General features: G+C 42.8%; 1 protein-coding gene across 2 annotated transcripts in view; it reads right to left on the bottom strand.

The window, feature by feature from the left end:
- The window catches only part of F13A1 (coagulation factor XIII A chain), a 165,090-nt gene that overhangs the window by 32,442 nt on the left and 110,707 nt on the right, over positions 1-21,941 (bottom strand). For both annotated transcript variants that reach the window (XM_042937988.1, XM_042937989.1), the window contains exons 9-11: positions 15,538-15,641; positions 14,065-14,153; positions 4,901-5,054 (exon numbers count right to left, since the gene is read on the bottom strand). In XM_042937988.1, coding sequence (XP_042793922.1) covers positions 4,901-5,054; positions 14,065-14,153; positions 15,538-15,641 — 347 coding nt within the window. The remainder of the gene's footprint in view (positions 1-4,900; positions 5,055-14,064; positions 14,154-15,537; positions 15,642-21,941) is intronic.

The following is a 21,941-nucleotide window of genomic DNA, read 5'->3' as shown; positions in this document are numbered from 1 at the left end:
CTCTGCGGTTGTGCTTTATGATCTGACATCTTCCATAATTCAGGGCCATGAATTCAGTGCCGTGGGAGAATGATCGAAAGCCAGATTACATTTTTTGAGATTCCTCTGTGGCCTCCAGGAGCAAGGTCAAAAGCAGCTTTCCATTAGCTCAGATATAATGAAAGCCCCCTTTTATGTCTGTGGAAGTTTCTTCTCATTGTTCAGGTGTTAGCTCAGATGTCCCCTTCTCAGAGAGCACCCCCCTCCATTACCCTGTGTAACGTGTCCCCAAACCCAGCTCTCTCAGCTCTCACTGACACATTGCCTGGTTTTCTGTCCTTTTCCCAGTACTTGACTCTGCATGACATTATTTTCCCCACTAGAACCCATCTACATGTCCCCAGGACCTACGATCCAGCCTGGAACAGAGGTTCTGAAGGATGGAGAAGCACATTGGAGAGGCACATTGCTTTTATCCAGAGACAAAACTTTCATCTTTATAATAGATACGAAATAGTCCAGTTTGGGACATGTGATGTGCATGTAAGTTCACCTGTGAAAGTGTCACCTGCCTTACCATTCATTTGATGATTTGGTGCGAGTTGAGCCACTATAACGTCCAGGCACTGTACTAGGCTCCGAAGAGAAGCACAGCCCTTCCTTCACGGGTCTTGGACACAAGTGCAGAGAGATCACTGTACATGTGTCCATCACAGACTCTGGGGCAGACATTTGTGTGTGGGGCAGTAACAGGGGGGACAGACTCAACACCTCCTGGGGGCCGGGAAGTCTTCTCAGAAGGGTTTTTCTTTCCACAGTAAGAGCAAGGGCATGAAGACAGTGGCAGCCTGGCTCTGTGGATGACTGTCAGCAGCTCTCCTAGCTGCTGCTTGGGATGCCTGTGGATGTGGTCGGGAGGTGCAGCGAGGGAGCCCTAAAGGCAACTAGCAGAGGCTTGGCGAGCTCTGATTGGAATGCCCTTCAGGCAACAGGGGAGAGGAAGGGCTTTTAAGCAGCAGACTCAAATTTATATTTTAGATATGTCACTTTGGCAGCAATGCATGCATTAGACAGAAAGAAAGAGGATGTGGGGGGAAGGTGGAATTGGGAAGCTCCCGCAGGTAGCTGGGAGAAAAATACTCAAAGCCCGAGCTAAGAGTAGTAGTATTGTGATAATGATAGAACTACTGGCAGGAGCAGAAACTAACTCTTACTGGACACTTATTCTGAATGAGGCACTATGCTAAGGGCTTTCCACACCTGATACCTTTAAATTCTCAGAGCGTGGCCATGGTATAGAGATAGGACAGGAGGTGAATTTGAACTATTTCAAAGAGGACGTTTAGAAGGTTTGCTGCTTGACTACATTGCTAAATCTTGGGTAGGGGGGACTGTGTTCTCTTCACTGGGGTCGGGAGTGGGGGAAACATCTGGGCAACGGAGGAGTGAGAGAAGGTGGCATACGGGAAGGGTCTGTTTCAGGTTTCTAAGGGAGACTTAAGTGAATGTGGAGTTGAACAGAGAAGCTGGGCCAACGACACCGACTGGGCTGGGGGCGATTGGTAGATATGCAAATGTTAACATCAGCCTTGGAGAAAGAATGTAAAGTGGGTAGTAACAGCCCAAGGGTTGAGCCTAGACTAAGTAACCTTCAGAGATAGGGGAAAAAAGAGGAGTTTAGAGTTGCAGAAGGGGATAGAAGAAAGAGTCAGGTAAGCTGGGATGGAACCAGAGTGGAACAAAGAAAGGGAAGAGAGAAGTTCAAGGTCCAGGGCTGAGCAGTGGTGTCAAAAGGCACAGGAAACTGAGGCAAGCAGGGATCTGCAAACATTTGTTTCACTTCGTGATCAGGGGGTCTTGGCAGACTTGGGAAGAGGAACTTCAAGGTTCTGCTGCCAGTAGCAGAACTGAGGTATGCTAGGCACGAAATGAAAAGAAAAGGCCCCTGATAGGGCGCCAAGGGCGGGCAGCTCTTCCAAGATGTCTGGCCATGGAGGCCAAGAGGAAGAAAGAACAGGGTACGTTCAGTGGGGGATATATTGCTGAAAAAGAATTTCGTAACTTTTTTTTAAACGCAGGTGACACTTGATCCTGCTTAAATGCAAATGGGAAGGAGCTAACAGGGAAGGAGAGACAAAAATACGAATGACAGAGGGAATAATTGATGGAAGAAAAAGGAAATGGGATCCAGACACCATCATAAAAGAAGATAGATTGCCACACAAGTTTTAAGAATTCTGGTTTTCAAAATTTTATAGTTTCCTAATCTTATATATTTGAAAAGAGGTATAAAATTAATATTAAGCTTTAGTTCATCCAAGTGAAAAATGATCTTTCCACAATTTAGTTAATTAAAATAGTTAATTCCTAAATCTGGTAATAATTTCTATCTGTTTTTATTCATCTCCACATTTTAGTGGCCACATTCAGCATTTATGGGAGAGAAATTATATGATAGATTCAATAATGAGAATCAGAGTGACAAATGCATGACCATGGATGCCAGCAGTCTTTCCTAGGGGCCCGTGGCGATGTCTATAATCACTCAGTCTTTCCCGCCAGATCCCGGCACAGTCTCTGCATCCTTCTGTAAATAGCATCCAACTTGGTCATTCCTAAAGTCAGAATTTAAAATGCATCTGCCATTCTTGAGTAAGAGGCTAATTAACCTCCTGGGATCAAACTCCAGCCCAGAAGCAGGATGGGGAGTCTCTTACAGCTCTCTGTGAAGATCTAGGGGTTCTTCTGCTTGGACCAGACCCCCACACCGCCCACCTCTCTGAGCCTTGCCTTCTTGCCAAATTCTGGAAGCCTGACCCTCAGAGGTCTTTCTCATTCAGAGTTGGGACATTTTATTTCTCTTAATCTTGTGTCCACCCCTGGTCAAGCCCCTGACTCTGTTGTGGAGTTTTTTCTTTTTCTGGGGGGAAGGGGGTCTTTCTTTTTTGACATCTGACCCTGATTTGGCTTTCACTGCCACCTCCATAGATGACAGCTAATGAAAATGGTGCTCTGCTGTGTGGTTTAGACAAGACAGCTTGTTGTCTGGATGGCTCCCTGCAGGGTTGCCTCTTGCTCTCAACACTGTCTGCTCAGGACTTCTTCCACACCAGGAGTTTATCTACAGTCCCTACTGGGCTGCCTTTTCCTGGAGAACTCTCTCCTCATGCTTCAGCTGGCCGATTCCTGTTTATCCTTCTGTCTCAGTGAGCCCATCACTAATGTCCTCCAGGATCCTGAGTCTGGCTTGGAAGTCCCCTCTCTGTGCCCTGCAGCATCTGTCCGCCCCTGTTCCAGGGACCTGCTGCATAACTCAGTGAGGGCTTGCTTCCGAGAATCTCTCCAGCTAGACTGTGCATCTTGTTCCTACATAGTGCTGGGAATATGGTGGGTGGTTAATAGCAAGTTGTTGAATGAATGAGCGAATAAATGTGTGTATATTGCTGCTAGTTTCTTTCTCTTTTTCTATGGACTTTTAGTTTTCCTTTCCCGGCCTCTTTGCCTGTAACTCTATTACAAGAGGGCATTACTTGTTTGTTTGGTTTCATTGTACTTATGGTTGAAAAAAACTCTCATTTCAGGAAAAAGCCAAAAAGAAAAAAAAAAAAACCCAACTTTGTATCTATGTTGTGCAATGGATGATAACCAATAGAAGAGAATGAACCATTTCAGAAATGCAGCAAAATCTCACTAGTTCAGATGACAAAAATCCTGAATTTCTAATACAATGCATGAGAGTTCTCAATTCAGCAAGCTTTCTCTTTATAGTGCAAATTGCTTTTTTAAATAAGAGCAGAGAGACTGTCTAAAATATTTAAAACAAATTCTGCACTTCTTAGCACTTCAGGAATACTGATGAATATTTAGGTATATGCTAATTACTTGTCATTTCTATCCATTCAGTAAAATAAATGCCACTCCTAAGAACCTCTGCTGGTGAATCATTTGTAAAATATACTCCACATTCTCCATCAAGGCACCCAAGCTCCTCTACCTCCTCTCTACACCTGACCTTGGGTGGCTTTGTCTCCAGTCACTAGGCATTCTGAACTGATGGCTTAGTAATGTCTTCAGGACCCTAAACACACACTACTTCACACCTCCATGCCTTTAGTCATTGATGTTCCCACTGCCTGGAAGCCCTTGTCTATATTTCTTTAATTGTGGTCTGTGACTTTTCTTATCTTAGTCTGCTTTTTCTGGATCTCCTGGTTGGACAGAGTGTCCTCCTTCTTTGTTCCCCAAGTTCCTTCTGCATGATGATCCTATCACTTTTCCAGGAATGGAAACTGGGTCCTGCTCACCATGGGGATCCCTGCCACCAAACCCAATTCCAGACATAGAGTAGGCACCTGGTACTGATTGAAATGGACTTGAACTCAACGGCTCCATTTGAAACCATCTACACAATAACTATTATTAACATTAACATTATTTTATAACTGAAACCTAATGGGCCTGAATTAGTGAGAATACACTGTCTTGTTAATATTGTATTATCTGTCTCAAGGGACTTTTGTGATAATTCAGTGGAACAATGTATGTGAAAATAGTTCATAAAGTACTAAACAAATGTGAATGGTTGTTTAAATTTCTGTAATTGAACTAAAATGATACTAGTTAGACAATGTTTTCTATTATTGGAAGTTAAGATTCTTTCGTGTTTTTGTGCGCAAGAATACATTCTATATATTGTATGAAAATAGACATGACTTTAAACCAAATCATTTTCACAGGCCATGTGAAAGGGAATTTTGCTCAGAGCAAACAAACAAAGAGAACTACAAGGAAAATTGTGGATGTGGTGTGTTTACCTCATGAGAGTTTATAGTTCATTTTGCAGGACACATTTCATAGTGACAGTGGGGAAGTACCAAACAAGCTTGGGCAAAGAAATCTTCATTCAGTGGCAGTAAGTTACCTTCTTGGAATTTGTAGGTATCAGTAATATCCCTTATGCCATCTCCTCCAACTTCTTTGGTCACAATTAATTTCCCAATGTGGGTGGTATCAACGTTTTCAACCACATGAGTGCCATCTTTCTTGACTGTAATGTAAATGAGATCACTGTTGACCTAAAAACAGGAGAGGCAGAGCATTAGCCATCATTCAATGTCCTTGTCACCAAAATCTCTCTCAGGGATGTAGTCATCTGGGATCCCTACAGTTGACATGTTCCTTTCTTCAACAACATTGGATTCACAGGGTTGGACTCATTTTAAAATGAATCTCAAGGGCAGTCTAGCTTCCATTAGCCACCAGGTGTCATAAGTTAAGAGTATCTGGACTATTGATTGTTCAAGGATCAACCATTTCTTTCTTCCCTTTTTCTTCCTGGTGAATCCCACCTCCTCAGAATGAGCCAAAAGCACCAAGCCTGTTACTTGCTTTCCCAGACTGCTTTTAAGCCAGCAGTGGCTATGTGACCTACTGCCAGGAAGAAGAGGAAGTCTGCTGGGTGGCTTCTGGGAAGGATTCTCCTCCATTATAAAGGAGAGAGTTTGCCCTTTCCTTCTGGCTTTTGCATGTTTTCACAAGAAGCAACATGATGCTTGGAGCTTCTGTAGCCACCCTGGGACAGTGAAGAGAAATACCGCCAACAATACAAAGATGACCAAGTAGAAAGATAAGAAGCACATGAGGGCTTAGCAGTGCTGTTAAATATCTGAGCCAACCTTGGGACTGCTTCCTTTAGGACTGAGAAAAAATTATAGTTAAATTCCTTTTGTTTAAGTCATTTTAATTCTGTTACTTGCAGCTAAAAGCATTTTAATTGAAAAATTAGAAAATTTAGGCCATCAGGAAAAATTCAGGTAATTTTCCAGTGGTTCAGCAACTAAACCATGTTATTTGTGGTGTTTGGAAACAGCATCTTGGGGCCATGCTGGCTGACCCCCAAACTCTTATGACATTCTGCCTTATACTCTTTCAGAAACAATGTCTAAAGCTGTGCCTGAAGGCTGATTCCCACAGTGTCTCTTTTTATATTCTTTACAACCACTTTCTTGGGATCCCATTTACTAGCATGGGAGTGGGTAGGAAATACCAACTATGGTGCACTGTCAGAAGCTCCAGCTGAAAACAGTCCCTGATGTGTTCACAAAATGCTTTCTGAGCTGCAGATTCCTACTCTTTCAAATAGGGCGATAATAGCACCTTCCTCAGGGTGGTTGCCAGAATTAACTAAAAGGATGTCTGTAAATTACTTATCATAGGGCCTGGAGTGGATCAAACAGTCAATAAATAATAATAATAATAATAATATCATAAATTAATATATAAGTAGTACTGCCCAAATACTGTAGTGCTATAGTCTTAAAGATGGAAAAAATACATTTGGTCACTGACTGCCCTTGTAGGATTTACTTTCTACTAAAGGAGATTCTGTGCATTAGAATCACCTGGGGAACTTTTAAAAAAATAGATGCCCAATCAAGGAGGTCTTGGGTGGGACCCTAAATCTATTATTTTTTTATATTTAATTTTTTAAATTTTATTTTAGGGAGAGAGAGAGCAAGCAGAGGAGGGGGAGGAGGAGGAGGAGGAGGAGAGAGAGAGCGAGAGCGAGAGAGAATCCTAAGCAGGCTCCATGCTCCCACAACCCTGGGATCATGACCTGAGTCAAAATCAAGAGCCAGAATCTCAACTGACTGAGCCACCCAGGTGATCCTACATCTATTATTTTTAAAAGAAGTTCTGAAATATTGTCTTGGACAACCAGACCTGAGCACCCCAGCAATATGGTACAATAAGTACCTTGTGGGGGAATGTCTAAGATACATTGGGAGCACCTGGGTCAGTGGGGTGGGCCAGGGTGGGCGTGGTTAGGAAGTAACAGCCAAGTTGAAAGCTGGAAGATGCATAGGAATTAGCAAGCTAAAGGATCTCATGTTAAGTGTTCATAGCCAAACAACCAAAACTCACAAAAGAACACAAGGAAATTTTGGGAGGGAATGGCCATGTGTAGTTCCTTCATTGTGGGAAGGGTGTCACATGTGTATGGGTATGTCTGAACTCATCAAGATGCATATGTGAAATGTGTGCCATCTTTTACATTAATCATACCCCAAGAAAGCTAAAGAGAATAAAGAAAAAAAAAAAAAAAAAGAAGAAAAAAACAGAATGGAGAGAGGAAGGTTGTGACAGATAGAGAGATTGGCCACTGCCAGGATATCTGAGGGTATTTGAGAGACACACTGGATCAGCTGCAAGAACCTTGGGTTCTGATCTGGAATGCATACTTTTAGAAACTTACATTCCTGCTTCTATAAAATGAAAATAATTATACTTGTTCTGCCAATTTCATAAGAACGTTTTAGTGAGATAGGATCTATGTGAGCATGGCATATAAACTTTAAAACTGAGTAAAAATATAATGGTTCTTATTAGGTAATGTGGAACTTGATGATAGAACCCTAACTTTCCAAATTGAGGTTAAGAAGAACAACTTTTTGCTGCTTTCTCACAAAATGCTCTGAATTTACATGAAATCTGACCTCTACTAAGGAGAAAACAAGTAGCCATCATTTATTGAATAACCATGAGGTTTCCGGGACACTTACAAATTATGTAATTTAAACCTCACAACCATAGGCATCTGATAATAATATATATTATTATCCCTACTTTACAGATGAGGCTGCTAAGTGGGTCAAGAAGCTGTCAGCAAAGTGTGTGTAGTCACATAGTTGGTTCCTGCTAGAGAATGAAAATCCTGGGCTGGCCCACAGCCTGTTCCCTAACCTTCAACCTGGGCTCACCCATTCCCTGACCTTCATCGTGCATTGCCTTTTCCACATGCTCCTGCCAGACCATGAGTGCTGCCATGAGATGGTGAGATGGTTTCATGCCTGGGGTTCAGGTGGTTCCATGGGCCTCAGAGGTCTGAGGGGTGATAAATGGTGGCCTTGTTCTTTAGCAGAATAACCATGGCTTCACAGCACCAGCCATAGAATATGAAAGGCCAAAATATGAAATCAGAAATAGGCAATGACAGAGCAGACACCTAAGGAATATTTATCATTTGGCGGGGGGGGGGGGGGGGGGCGGTGGGGGGCAGTTAAGGAAACTAAATGAGCTTCCTGAGAATTTTGGCTTTCCCTCTGGAGGAGACCATACAAGCCCAAACAGCTCCCTCCTCCACTTGCTAATTATAGCAACAATGCTGATAAATATCCTCTTAATAACAGCTCTTACAACAGTTTAGTTTTCCAGTGAGACAAGGCTAAATATGAAAGTGGCTAACTCATTGTTTCCTCTGGAGTATAGAGCTTAGGAAATTTATGTGGGCTAAAATCTCAGGCCAGCCCAGCAGTACTGTCCCTTGTGGAGAGAGGAGAGGAGAAACCCACATTTGAAATGGCTATTGCATATGTATGTCGGGGGAGTGTGGAGGGAAAGTATTCTTTCCAATCGACATTAGCAAGCTTTCTTTTTGGTTTCAGCCACCAGTGTAATGGTCCTCCATTTCGGCTGCATATGAGCCCCTGAGTGCTTAAAAGAGTACTGGTGATAACCTAGGGCACCTGAGTGGCTCAGTTAGTTGACCATCCAGCTTTTGGTTTTGGCTCAGGTCGTGATCTCACAGTTCATGAGCTCCAAGTATAGCTCCAAGCAGACAGGGCAGAGCCTGCTTGGAATTTTCTTTTTCTCCCTCTCTCTCTGCTCCTCCCCTTCTCTCTCTCTCTCTCTCTCTCTCTCTCTCTCTCTCAAAATAAATAAATAAACTTAAAAAAAAGTACCAGTGATAGGCCCCCATCCAAGGCCAATTGCATGTCTGTGGTAGACTGTTATAAATACAGGTGATGCTGTAAAGAATATTGGACCTACACTGTATGACTTTAGGCAAGTTACTCAATATCTCTGAGCTTGGTTTTAAAATTCCCATTCTTGCAGGGCTGAAAGGTAGATTAGTACTGCTAGAGAAAGTCCTATGTTTAAGGGTAATTTCTTTTGAATGGAAAGGAGTCTTAGTGGCCTTCTAGTCCTATCCCTACATGTGAAGGGATGTGGTTATGCAGAATGTGGGCATCCCACCGTGAAACCCAGTGCTGGTTTCAGTACACCACACCTTTGCCTCCTTGTCACACAGGCACTTCCTAGTCAGCCTCTGCTGAGGTGCTGAGCCCCAGGGACTCAGCAAAGGTGGGCTGGGGCAGTGGGCTAAGGGTCCCCTCTCTACAAACTTCTGCTTGTGCCCGTGGAATGTGAGCATATGTCTACTGCTGGCAGAAGCTACAATTTTTACCAATAAGGATGGAAACTCTTCTCAGGGTCCAGGAAAATTTTCTTTGTTCACTCACTTTCAAGTAGAGATAACTACAAAATAGGCTGTGCAGAGAAAGTGATGCTCCTCTAGGGGCATATGGAGGCACTGGGTACCTGCTTGGTTGGAGAGCCTTTCTGGCACAATTGCCATCCGTCTACCCTGTGCTTGCCATTCCTTCAGCCTGTAGGGGTCGGCTACATGTTCAGGCACCTGTGTGTGCTCTCTGCTGCCCCATCCCTGGGCCTCATCTCCCGCCAGGACTTGCCAGCACCTGAGGGCACCATCTGGATCCTATCACTCTGAGACTGTTCTCAGCAGTGTACTCTGCATCAGATTTTGTTAGCTTGCTGGCTTGGTTCACTGACCCAACCATCCATCCATCATTCATTCAACAAGTATTTATTCATGACTACAGTGTGCTAGAACTTGCTTTCAGTGATGAGGATACGTTCGTGGAGCTTATATTCTAGAAGGGAGAGAAGGAATAATACTAAGGCAGGATAGAAGGATAAAAGGGCAGGATGTGAGATTTTAGGTGGGGTTGGGGTGGGGGGAGTGAAGGCCTTTTTGAGAAGGTGACCTGTGCAGAGACCTGGATACAGCAAGGGGTCAGGCATGCAAAGTATGGTGGAGGCTGGGGAGGGCTTTCCTAGCAAAAGGAACGGTATATATAAAGACTCAGAAACAAGAGTATGTTTGCATGTTGCCAGAAGAACAAGGTCAAGATGGCTGGAAGGAAATGAGGAAGGGATAGGGGTGGCAGGAAAGCCAGTGGCCAGATCACACAGAATCTTATAAAGACTTATTATGCAAAATTTTATTATAACAGTGGTGGAAATCCATTAGAAGGTTGGGGGCAAGGGAGTGATGTGTTTTATTTACAATTTTAAAGGACAGTTCTGGCTGATTTATGGAGAATAGACAAGAGAGGGGTAAGAAAGCAGAAGGGAGGTGGGCTAGGGGTCAAGTTCATAGAGCTCAGTGTTGTACCGAGCCCAAAGGGTAACAATGGGGATCACAGACCTGGGTGGACACATGGTGTTTTTGGAAGGTATTTCCAGCAAGATGCATGAGGAAGATTAAGAAGAGAAGCCAATCTGATTCCCAAATCATATATGGTAGTTGAATAAATAGAAAAATTATTTTAGATCAAATAGGAACCCTAAGAATGGACTAACAAGTGGTAGTGAAATAACCTTGAGTTGAGAACTGCTGACCAAGAGCAAAGGAAGATGCAACGTAGCTTCTGAGCAATGGAGCAGTTATCCTGGCCCCGGGGGACTAGCTGTCATTGCTGCAAACATCAGCTCAGTGCCAGGGAGGGAAGGGGGAGTATGCATGTGCAGGAATGTGCATGCATGTGCAAGTTTGGGATGGAATGGTGTGAAGGGGAGGACAGAGACAGTAAGAAGCTAAGATAGAAGCGAAGCAGCAACTCCCAAGCATTCAGTGGACATGGGAACTCAGGAGGGGACTCTGGACTTAGGACTGCTCTGCTCTCTCCCTTTAGAAGCTGTAGGCCACCACGAGCGAGGGAGAGAAAAGGCAGATGGGCTTCTAAAACGGAGGCCTTCTCAGAGCATGAGAAGGGAGGAGGGCAGAGAAGTGGGCATGGCATCAAGCCCTGGAAGAAATCCAGACACATGAAGAATACATTTCTACAATGGAGGAGGAGAGGGAAAGGGGCAGAGGTGGAATGCTTCCCATGCACATGCCTCTTTTTTTATTTTTTTCAATTTGAGTACAGTTGACACATGATATTACATAAGTTTCAGGTGTACAACACAGTGATTCAACTTCTCTATACGCTATGCTGCGCTCACAAGTGTAGCTCCCATCTGTCCCACACAGCGCTATTACAACATCATTGACTACATTCCCTGTGCTGTGCCTTTCATCCCTGTGGTTTGTTCTAAAACTGGAAGCCTGTATCCTCTGCTCCCCTTCACTTCTTATTTTGGATTCTGCTTTCACTGAAGGAGACCATGGCTCTGAGAAGATCAAAACACGTCAGCGAACATGATGTTTAATCCAGCCCGGAAGTGAGTAAGGAATGACCAAGAAAGTCAGCGAAGCGAGAGGCAAGAAAAGGCAAACTCGGCCGACCGCCTGGGGTGTCAACAGGCAGGCTTCCGCAGCCAGCGGATGGAAAAGGGAAGGAAGGATGTAGAATGAACCTGAGTCACGGACACTCTCATTAAAGTTAAATACGATGCCCCCCATGCGGCCTTACTCTGGGTACCCTTGAGAAAATATTCCTCACACACTTTGAACAGCTTGAGTGTCTCTTATAAATGGCTCAGCCCTGGGGCTCAGCCCGTGCCAAAGCAACAAATTGTATGCTCTGTCAGACAAGTCTGCAGTGGCTGAGAGAAGAGTAATTATGATCTGTGAATCCCGATGACACGCATAACACCCCGATCTATATTTAATAATAGCAAAAAGCGTTTGCATTAACAGCTATTAGGCAATGCACTCTTGGAGAGAGGTCTCCTTCTTTGCAGCAATAAAGCACAATAAAAATATGAAAACAAGTCTTTGTGAATTTTAGAGTGATTTCCCATTAAGAGGTTCTCCCAGCATCGTAAATTATCAGTTGGCAGCTGGGGAGGTTGGGAGAAATCTTCAAATCCCAAAGTGAAATCGAGGGGATGAAATTCTAAATATGGTCTGCCTGTTTCCCCCAGGCTTCTAGCAACTGCAATGGTAGTTTCCGTGGAAGAAATACTGTTCCCTTTGCGTATTTCAAATGCCCGATCTTGTTGTCTAAATATTCACACTTCCTAATGTTTACTTCCTAAATGTTTACTTCCTAAACATTTCTGGATGCTGCCTCCACTTTCCCTGCTGTGCTGTTGTCATTTGGGGGGGGTTCAGGCCCCTGCCTTCTCAGGTGGGAATGGAGAAAGCACAGCCTCCCAGCTCCCCTTCCCCCACCCCTCCGAGGCACCACCTTCAAGTCCAGGCTCCTTCGGGCTTATGTCTCTCCCCTGTGGTGGAGGGGAGTAAACATTTCTGAGGATATAAAGTCCCCACTTCCAGTTCCTTCTGCCTTCATCTTTGACACCCCTGATGCATCACTTTTTGTGAGTCTGCACAGCTTGTAATTTCCCATACACACCATCCTGATGCTCAATTTGTCCCCTCTGCCTAAAATTCTTTCCTTCCTCTGTCATCTTTCTTACCCCCTTGGCCTCCGTGTGTTCCCACAATGCTCTGCTCATCCACTGTGGCTATCACACAGGTGTCATTATTGTCTGCCCTCATATCACCCTCCCTCCCTGGACCATGTCTTATGGCCTTTACTGTCCTACTCAGTTCCTGACCCATATTTCTCAACTAACAAATCTGCATGTATTAAATATAGATCATTTATCACCTACATTGCTTATCTGACAATTAGTTCCACCGTCTCTCGTATTACTGTTATTTAACTTTTGATGTGCCTTGTGTACTGTCACCTCCCATCAAGAATCTATATTCTTAAGGGAAGAGGCTTCTGAATTCCCCACAGGACAGTGCCTGCCACATATTTATAACAGGTATTTATTCATTCCTGAGTAGTAATAGAGTGTGATGGTTACTGGCATGAGCATAAGTACCTGCCTGGTTTTAGATCTTAGCATTATTATTCATTAGTTCAATGAATGTAGAAAGGTTACTTAACCACTCTGCCTCAATTTTCTTTTCTGTAAAATGGGAAGAATCATAATACTGATTTTATTTTATTTTACTTAAATGTTTATTTATTTATTTTGAGAGAGAGTAAGCAGGGAAGGGGCAGAGAGAGAGGGAGGGAGAGAATCCCAAGCAGGTTCTGCACTGTCAGTACACAGCCCGATAAGAGGCTTGAACTACAAACTGTGAGATCACGACCTGAGTGGAGATGAAGAATTGGATGCTTAACCTACTGAGCCACCTAGGCGTTCCCATAATACCAACTTTAAAGGGTGACTAAGAGCCTCAAATGGTAGGCAAAGTGATTACATAGTAAGAACTCAGTATACAACAGACATTACTCCCCTGAGTTTATTGGTGAAACTACACTCTGGGCAAATCCTGCCTCTCAGCCTGTCACATGTTTCTCTGCTCTCTACTCCCTGCCCTCAGCAGCCTCCCAGCCTTCTTCTTTACCAACACCTCTTATATCTAATTTGAATTTTAGAGATCTCCTTGGAGTAATCTCCAACCACCTCATCTGCTTCTAGTCCCCATCCACATCTTCCAGAATTTCAGACCCTTCACCAAAGTGTCCCCATCAACCCATTAAGTGTGCTGCCTCCAGGCTGCCTTTCCCTCCCCTCCATATTCCAGCAACTTGGCTCTCCCTCCCTGTGGACGGAGGATGGCCTGGAGTGGCAGAAAATGGGTTGCAGTTCCCAGACTAACACCATGTCTGGCGTGCATTTGATTTTGTTTTTACATGAATAGCTAGGTTAGTCTGGGAGTGAAGCAGTATGCTCTGAAATTTCAATTCATGGACTGTCTCTACCAATCTTTAGCTGAAAGATTCACTTAGCCACTTAATTTCTTAGGAGCAGTTGATACCTATTTCATGGGCATGAAAAACTAAGGCAAGGTTAGTAATGCAATTGCTTTTCAAGGAGAAAATCCTAGAATATCAAAGAAAGAAAAAAGTGAAGTAACAACTGCATTTTAATTTAAGAGCCTAGAGGTTGGAATGATGTCTAGTTAACTTTGTAGACATGAAACACATGCCATGTACCTGAGAAATTTAGAAGTAACAACCTGGTGTATTATTTTTCAAGTGTTAACAGGTTGGGGAAGAAAGCACTTTTCTACAGTTTTTCACTTACCTCTGCAAAAACAAAGGGTGCATCAAACTGGAAGCAAATATGACCATGCTTAATGGCTTGAACAGAGGCTGGACCACACCGATACATCCCTGCATCACACAGAGGAAGGGAAGTATGAGTTTGTCATCTTCAATTCTGTCCAGACACAGATACAGGCTCTGTAGAGGCAAGTGTTCCCAACTTCATTGCTGAATTAGCCCAAATGCTTCCCATGGTCAGAGAGGGCAAATGACCAACATGTGTAATCAAGATGGCTTTGTTGGAAATGCCTCCTCAAAAAAAAATTTTTGAAGCCATGAGAAGCATACAGGGCATCACTATTTCTGTGTCTGTTCTTCCACCTACAACACATACTCAAGTGTGTTTGTACCGAGCTGTTTGCCTACATAGGCTTGATCCTTTTACAACCAACTGGTGTTTGGAATGTTGGAAAGGGTAATGTGTCCCTAGTGGTTGTGTTGTTATTTGTTTTGATTCTTGGTTTTTGGTTTTGGACATTATGGACATATGTCAAGTGTTAAATAGGGAAATTTGGACATTAACCACACATGTTGATCAATGCCCAACATGCATTCAGGAAGTTAGTAGGTATATGAATACTTTGATAAAGTTCCTTATTTTAACCAGCTAACTCTAGTTAATAAGAAATTAACTGCCATTAGTCATCTCTGATGTCTCCTCATGATATATGATCCAGAACACCAGAAAGTGTTGAACATTCTTCCTCAAAATCCAGCATAAATAAAGCATAAGAGACTCTTATGAATAAGTAATGAATGTTTATGGACATATATGTATATATACATACGTCAATATCTCATATCAACACCTGAGGAAGTAAACATAATGTCCCCGGGCCACTGATGTTTATCATCATATTAAAGAGAAATGGAGGCTTATGATGTGATTTTATAAAAGTCTGGGGGAGGTCACAGCTGCCGCTCATTGCTTAGCATAGCCTGTAAGTTAGATGACAAATACTCACATACTTAAGTTTTGGAAGAAATCAAACAACATAAAAAGAAATCAGGTTCTGGGAAAACAACAATTTAAAGGATGATCTGTAACTATTTTTTGAGTTCCTTATTTTCTCTACTGCCTTATATCTTATAACTGTATATCACAGAGGGCTGAGGTATATTTTAGAGCCTAGCAAAAATGCTTACACAGATATATTTTTTTCTCTTGTCTTCAAAACTGCTTATCAAAGCAAGAGTAGATGAATTATATATGTTAAGTTTTGTGCTTTTTAAAAAAATTTTTTTTTACCAGTTATAGAATAATCAGGGGAAAGCCAGCCATTGACAGGAAATTAAACCTGATTGACAGGCAGCTAATACTGTACATGTGCCCAGGAAGCACACTTTTGATGTTGGTTCCCAAAGGGAGTGTTTCCCACACATCAAAAGCAATCCTAACAGCAAAATAAAGATGGCAGTGAAAGAAGTTCCCAGAGGGAAGATGCAGTTTTACCATCACTGTTTTCCTGGGGGGTGCTGTCCACGACTTGCCAACCTCCAAATCCAACAGGAAGATCAGACCTTTTCATCCAGGCTTCATTCCAGCAGTGGTAGTTCCTGAGAAAACACCACTCTGGTGAGATTAAACTTCCCATCCCATTCAATAAAAAGTTGACCAAAACTCCTGCAAATATGCTATATACAAATTGCTGGAATGGCTTAAACCAAATTGAAGACTCTGAGAGATATTCTGGCCTTGAGTTTGCTGGGAAGATGCATTCCATTGGCACCATGGAGGGCACCAGGTATCTGAACATGGCTCTTTCCCTCTAATATCAGTTTCAAGACCACCCAGAGCATTAAACAGGTTTTTTTTTAATGTTTATTTTTGGGAGAGAGAGAGAAAGAGAGAGAGAGAGGGTGAAAGAGAGCATGCATGCATGGGGGAGGGGCAGAGAGAGAGACACACACAGAATCCAAAGCAGGCTCTGTGTTGATAGCACAGAGCCTGACACAGGGCTCGATCTCATGAACCATGAGATCATGACCTGAGCTGAAATCAAGAGTCTAATACTTAACAGCCTGAGCCATCCAGGCACCCTAAACAGTTTTGATTTTAACCACTCTCTGCTTTAATGAAACAGAAAGCACTATGTGCTAAACGGGTAGAAAAGAAAAGTTAATTGAAATAGAAATACATATATGTTTGAATTTCTTTTATATTTATATTTATGCATATTAGATTTATAAAAAGCATATTTCCTGTAACAATTAAGCAATAAAATGCTTGTGTTTATGGGCTTAGGCCATTGCCATAGAAACTATAACATTAACTCCTGATTATAATTGTCTCAAATTTGTGGTAAATTTCCATTTGGTGTCCAACAAGAATAAAAAGATGTCAGAACAAGTATCTCTTTACCCTTTATCAAAGTGGTCAGTCTACGAGCTGAGGGTCATGCAAAACTTTTCAGAACTTCGCATGTGACCCTTAAGACAAAACCATGGAATAAAATGGTATCACGAATTATATTGTTATGTCCTTGGAAAGACCTGAAATTATATGACAGTATAGAAAAAAATGAGAGCACGTTAACCCGTCCGTGCTATAGAAAATATTCATATAGTATTAACAATTTAACAGGGTGAGGTAGTTCTTGCAGTCTTTGTTTATAGCACTGTTGAATTTCAAATCCAACTACAGTTATCCTTTGCCTAAATGTCCTTCAATGTCAGGAATTCGGACACGTTCCCATCCCTGAGTTCGGCTCATCTTTGATTGGCTCAAGTCAGAGTTATTGATTTAACGATGTGCCCTTTATGTACCAGACTAGGTGCTGGGGATGTGTCAATGACCAACACATAGGTTCTTGCCCATAAAGACCCTCATGATCCAGGATGAGTGACAAATAGGTAAACCTATTAAACCTCTGTGAGGCTTAAACAAGATAATGCATATAAATGCCTGGAATGCAATAAGTGCCCCAAAATAGTTAAGTCTCAGACTTTTAAAAATAATTAGTAGCAGTGGTTTTAGCTACAGTGGAAATTGGTTTGGGATGCACTGAGGTCTCAGTGGGGCAACTCTCAGGGTGTGAAGAAAAGCTTCACAGCAGGAGTGATATTTGAGCTAAGTCCTGAAAAATGTGGGAGTTTAGAAAGTCAAGAGATGAAAGAACAAAATTGTGGAGGCATGAAATAGCCCACACGGCAAGTCTGGGGGACTGCACACTGTTTGTTGTGGCATGAGGGCGCCATGCTCCCATCTCTGTGTGCATGGGGGAAGGAGGGGTGGGAGGCAAGCATGGGCAGGAAGTCACAAAACTGACAAATAGCATAGCACTCACTGTGTGCCAGGCACTGTTGTCAAACTTTTATGTTCATTGGTACATCTGATGTTCCCATACCCTATTAGAAAGGTACTATTATTCTTAACTCCAGTGTGCATGGGAGAAAACGGGAACACAAAGAGGTTAAGAATCTTACCTGAGGTCACACAGCTGGTTAGCTGTGGAGCTCTGGGGCCCATGCTCTTAAACCATGAGCTATGCCATAGGGGAGGATGAGACTGTGAGATCCTTTTATCACAAATCAAATAATTGAGCTCTATTCTTGGGCAAGTTAAATTTGCAGATCTGTCTTTGTGGAAGGTGGGTGGGGTGGCAGGATGGGTGACAGAGCTGAGGTGGCCTCCATCCCTTGGGAGGGCAGGGAGCCATGGGCGGGTACTGCCGACAGGCTTGTGGTGGTGAGGGAGATGGATGAAGGAAGGAAGACTTTCATGTTTCCAGGGAGTATGCTGGCTCCATTTACCAAGACTGAATGAAGGAGGAAGAGAAGACGGTTTGTGTTGGGGTGTGTGTACTGGGTGGGTGACAAGTTCAATTTTGGACGTGATGAACTCGGGTGCCCATGAGAAACCCAGGAAGTGAAATCCTAGAGACATTTTTCCGTGCACAAGTGACACTCGGAATTGGACAAGTTATTGGTGTCTGCACTGCTGGTGGAGGAGAGTGAGGACAGAGCCAGAGGAGGGGAGCACGGGGAGCACAGGTTTCTCCCCTCAGAGTGATCTAGGTTGTGAAGATAGGGCAGTGGCTAGAAGGTAATGCAACACAGGGAGGATTGTTTTGGTGATTTTCACATTAGAAGAGATTGTTGTGCCTACAGAGGAGGAACAAGTGGACAGGAAGCAGGAACAGAGAATAGGAGATGGAATAAAAGATGGGAATACAAAGAGCACAGGAGGATGAGGTGGAGAGCCAGACCATGCATGGGTGTGGAGGCATTGTCTGCAGGGGGAGGGAGATGTAGATGTAGGTCAAGGTCAAGGTGTGGAGGTGTTGGACAGGCACATGAGGTTGGTTCCCACTTGAGAGCCTGCATCTTTGCACTAAAGCTGGAAGGAAGGTCACTGTGAGCTTAAACACGACTGCTCACCTCCCTTCAGAACAGTGAAAGTGCATCATTAGGCAGAGAGATCCAGTGAAACAGCAATGAAACATTTGCAAAATCCCAAATGGACATAGTCCTGCTTCCTACACAATCCGTGTGGGCAATCTGTGTTTAGCAATCCTGGCTCTTGCTAAGATTCCACTGTTACACCACTACCCTAGATTAATAGATGCCAGAATCTCCTTATTTAAATTCAAATACCCTGAGCCAGGTTAGCCTTGAACAAGATAAACATGCTTTGAGTTTCAGATCTCAGATAAGGAACTGAGGTTGGGGCTGGGCCTTAGACAGTGGGTGGTAAGCCAATGGCTGTGCTCTCAGGCCGGCCATGAACAGAGTGGGAGGGTGCTACCTCCGAAGCCATCCATGGGGCTTTTTTAAAATCATGCCATTCTCTCTGCTGAAGAATAGCCAGGGAGAACTCATGCCATGAGAGTTCACTTTGGGCTGGATGTTAAGTATTTCTGGTTACACATGCTTGTCTTTGATTTCAAGGTCCACCGTGAAAGGGACTAATATTTACAGACATTTCTGAATTCCATTTCCTTGCTCTGCAGGTTGGGAAATACATATGCTTCCTGAAAGGTTATTTTAAAGTTTCTTTATCTAGATCTGTCATGGTCTTTCTGTTTTCATCTTGTAATTTCATTATGCATTTGTAACATGAGTGATTCACTTCTGGGGTTCTGTCTGGTTCACCGTCACATTCCCAGCACTAAAGCTAGCCCTTAGGAATTGCTTGGTTGAAAAGCAAGGACAACCTTTAGTAAGTGTAGGACATCTCCAAGGCAGGTGTAATTAAACTCTTGTTTGTTTGTTAGCTATTAAGATTCACGGTTTTATATTTTCTCAGAGGCTTCATTTGAAACCTGACTTCTCACTCTACAATCAGAATGCACAGTGTCACTTTAAAGGTAAAAGAAAATTATAAACCTTCAAAGTGATCTAGTTTTCTTGTTGCTGGTTTCTAAAGAAGTGGTGTGGAAATTAAAATAAAGCCCTCATTTCATTGAGAGCTATTTAATCAAGTTGAAAATAACTTTTTTGAGGGAGAATAACGATGGGGGTGACAAGTGACAAGTGCTTTATGTTACTTTTTGTCTGTTTCCTGCAGTGACAGCTAGTGATTTCTAGAACTTCTTTCAAGGATGCTAATAGCTCAGCAGAATTGGTACAAAGGACCCACAGAATCTTCACCAAAGGCAGATCCTCACTGGAAAAATAGCATCATGCATTGCTGAGGGACCTTCGGAGGGACTGTCATAGCATTGGTTTAGTTTATCCCTTCAGTAAACCCCTTTCCTTGGAATTTATATGCACCAAATAATCTTTGCATAGGTGCAAAGACAAATATATCTGAATGTTCATCCTTGTGTAATTTGCAAGCAGAAAAATCAGAAACAGCCTAACTGTCCAATATGTGATTGTTTTGAAATATGAAACAGAATTTATTCAGCCACAGAAATGCAGATCTACATTTATTAGGCAGGATAGATACTTATGGCATATTAAATGTTAAAAATCATACTCCAGAACACACACAGTGTATGTGTTCATTGTACATGTAGATATGCGTGGAAGGCAGAATTTTAAATGACCTTCACTCTTGTATAATTTCTTCCCCTTGAATGTGGGTGAAATCTATGAATAGAATGGTGTATCATGCCTGTGATTATGTTACTTTATGTGGCAAAGAGGATTTTGCATATGTAATTAAGGTAATTAATCTGTTGACTCTGAGTTAATTAAAAGGGAGATATCAGGGTGGGCCTGACCTAATCAGGTAAACTCTTTAAATCTGGGTGTAGAGGTCAGGGACAGAGCAAGGTGGAGACCTGAAGCAGCAGAAACATTCTCCTACTAGCCTTGTAAAAGATGGAAGCTTCCATGAGTTCTACAGCTGCAAGGAACTGAATCTTTACAAGAAACTAAAAGGGCTTCAAAGAGAGCCCGGAATATCACATGGGACCACGGCCCGAGCTTACGCTTTGATTGCCATTACTTGGGACCTTGAGCAGAGGACCCAGTTAACCTGGCCCAAACTCCTGACCCAGAGAAACTGAAAATAAACTTGTGTTGTTTTAGACTGCTAAGTTTTTTGTAATTTGTCATGCAGCAATAAAAAAATGAATATGATATGCAAAGAGACATATCAAAGGATACTTAAGGAGATACTGGAAATTTTCTGGGCAGTTAGAATATGGATGACTGACTTCTGTATGATTTTTTCAGCAATGTTTGAAATTTTTATAATAAATATGCACTAGTGCCCCCTTCCCCCCTCCAAAAAAAAAAAAAATGTAAGTGCACAGTTCAAAATTTGCTCTGGTTCTAACCACTGGCTCAGGTCATATCTACAGTTGCTAGAGCCCATGGGATGTTGAAGACATAGAGAACACAGCTGAGATCTAGATGGGCTTTGGGGCTCTGTGTTCTAGATGTTCAAAGACAATGAAGTGGATAATTTAACAAGGAGACCTTTACCGCCTTTAACTTGGCTAACTGCTTAAACACTCCACAGGGTCATCTCATTTACAATCTGTCCAGGAAGTTTTCACTAAAAGGGAAGAAAGAGCTGTGGGCTTGTAACCCTGTTTTTGCAGCTTTATTATGGTTCAAGGGAAGGTACAAATAGGATCGAGAGAAAGCCCTAGAGGAGATGTGTTGGACCAACTTCAAGTGTAAACCAAATATTTGAATTCTTTTATTTTAAAAATGACAGGGGGTGGAAGACAGATACTTATCTATCTTGCAAATTGTGTATTTGTAGCAGATGGGCACAGCCCCACTTCCCTGGCTCATTTGTTATACTCTTAATCCAGGCAATGAGATTGGTGACAGAAATGACAGCACACCCTGAAATTGTTTAGATCTGGCCATTCCAATGGCGGTAGGCATGGGGTGGGGTGGGAATTGTTGAAAGAAGTAGGGACAAGTTGGTGGGTTCTGAGGCTTGTTTAACAAGACATTCCAAAGAGGAAATGAAAGCTTGGACCAAGAAAAAACTTGTCAGTTAGGAAAGGTAATGAAGCAAGACAACAAAAAGGAATTATTCAGAGAAAGGGAGGCATGCTGGAAGAATCTTTTATGGTGCTGGGAGCTGGGAGCTGGGAGCACTACCCTACTTTAGAATGCAGCTGTTCATAGTTAGGGGCTGTTGAAATACTAAAACCAGGAAGGGACATTTAAAATCTTGCTGGGGTTGTCATTCAAAGTCAGAGGTCCAATCAGGGGGAGACCAGGCTAGTGTCACCCCCCCATCTCCCCAAAGAAACCAACTGCCCACCAAGAAAAAAGAGAAGTAATGAAGGTATTTGTTTTGCATGTCCTTTGCATTGGAGGGGTCCTCCGATGAGAAAGTAGTTTAAGCACAGTCTGATGTAGCATGAGAGATGCCATTAGAGGGGGGTTGAAGATGGGGGGTGGGCTTGGGAATGATCTGTAACTCCCAAAATGAAGCTA

Source organism: Panthera leo, chromosome B2, assembly GCF_018350215.1.
Source record: "Panthera leo isolate Ple1 chromosome B2, P.leo_Ple1_pat1.1, whole genome shotgun sequence".
NCBI lineage: Eukaryota > Metazoa > Chordata > Mammalia > Carnivora > Felidae > Panthera > Panthera leo.
Note: the sequence above shows the minus strand (reverse complement) of the source record. Positions and strands in the feature narration are given on the sequence as shown.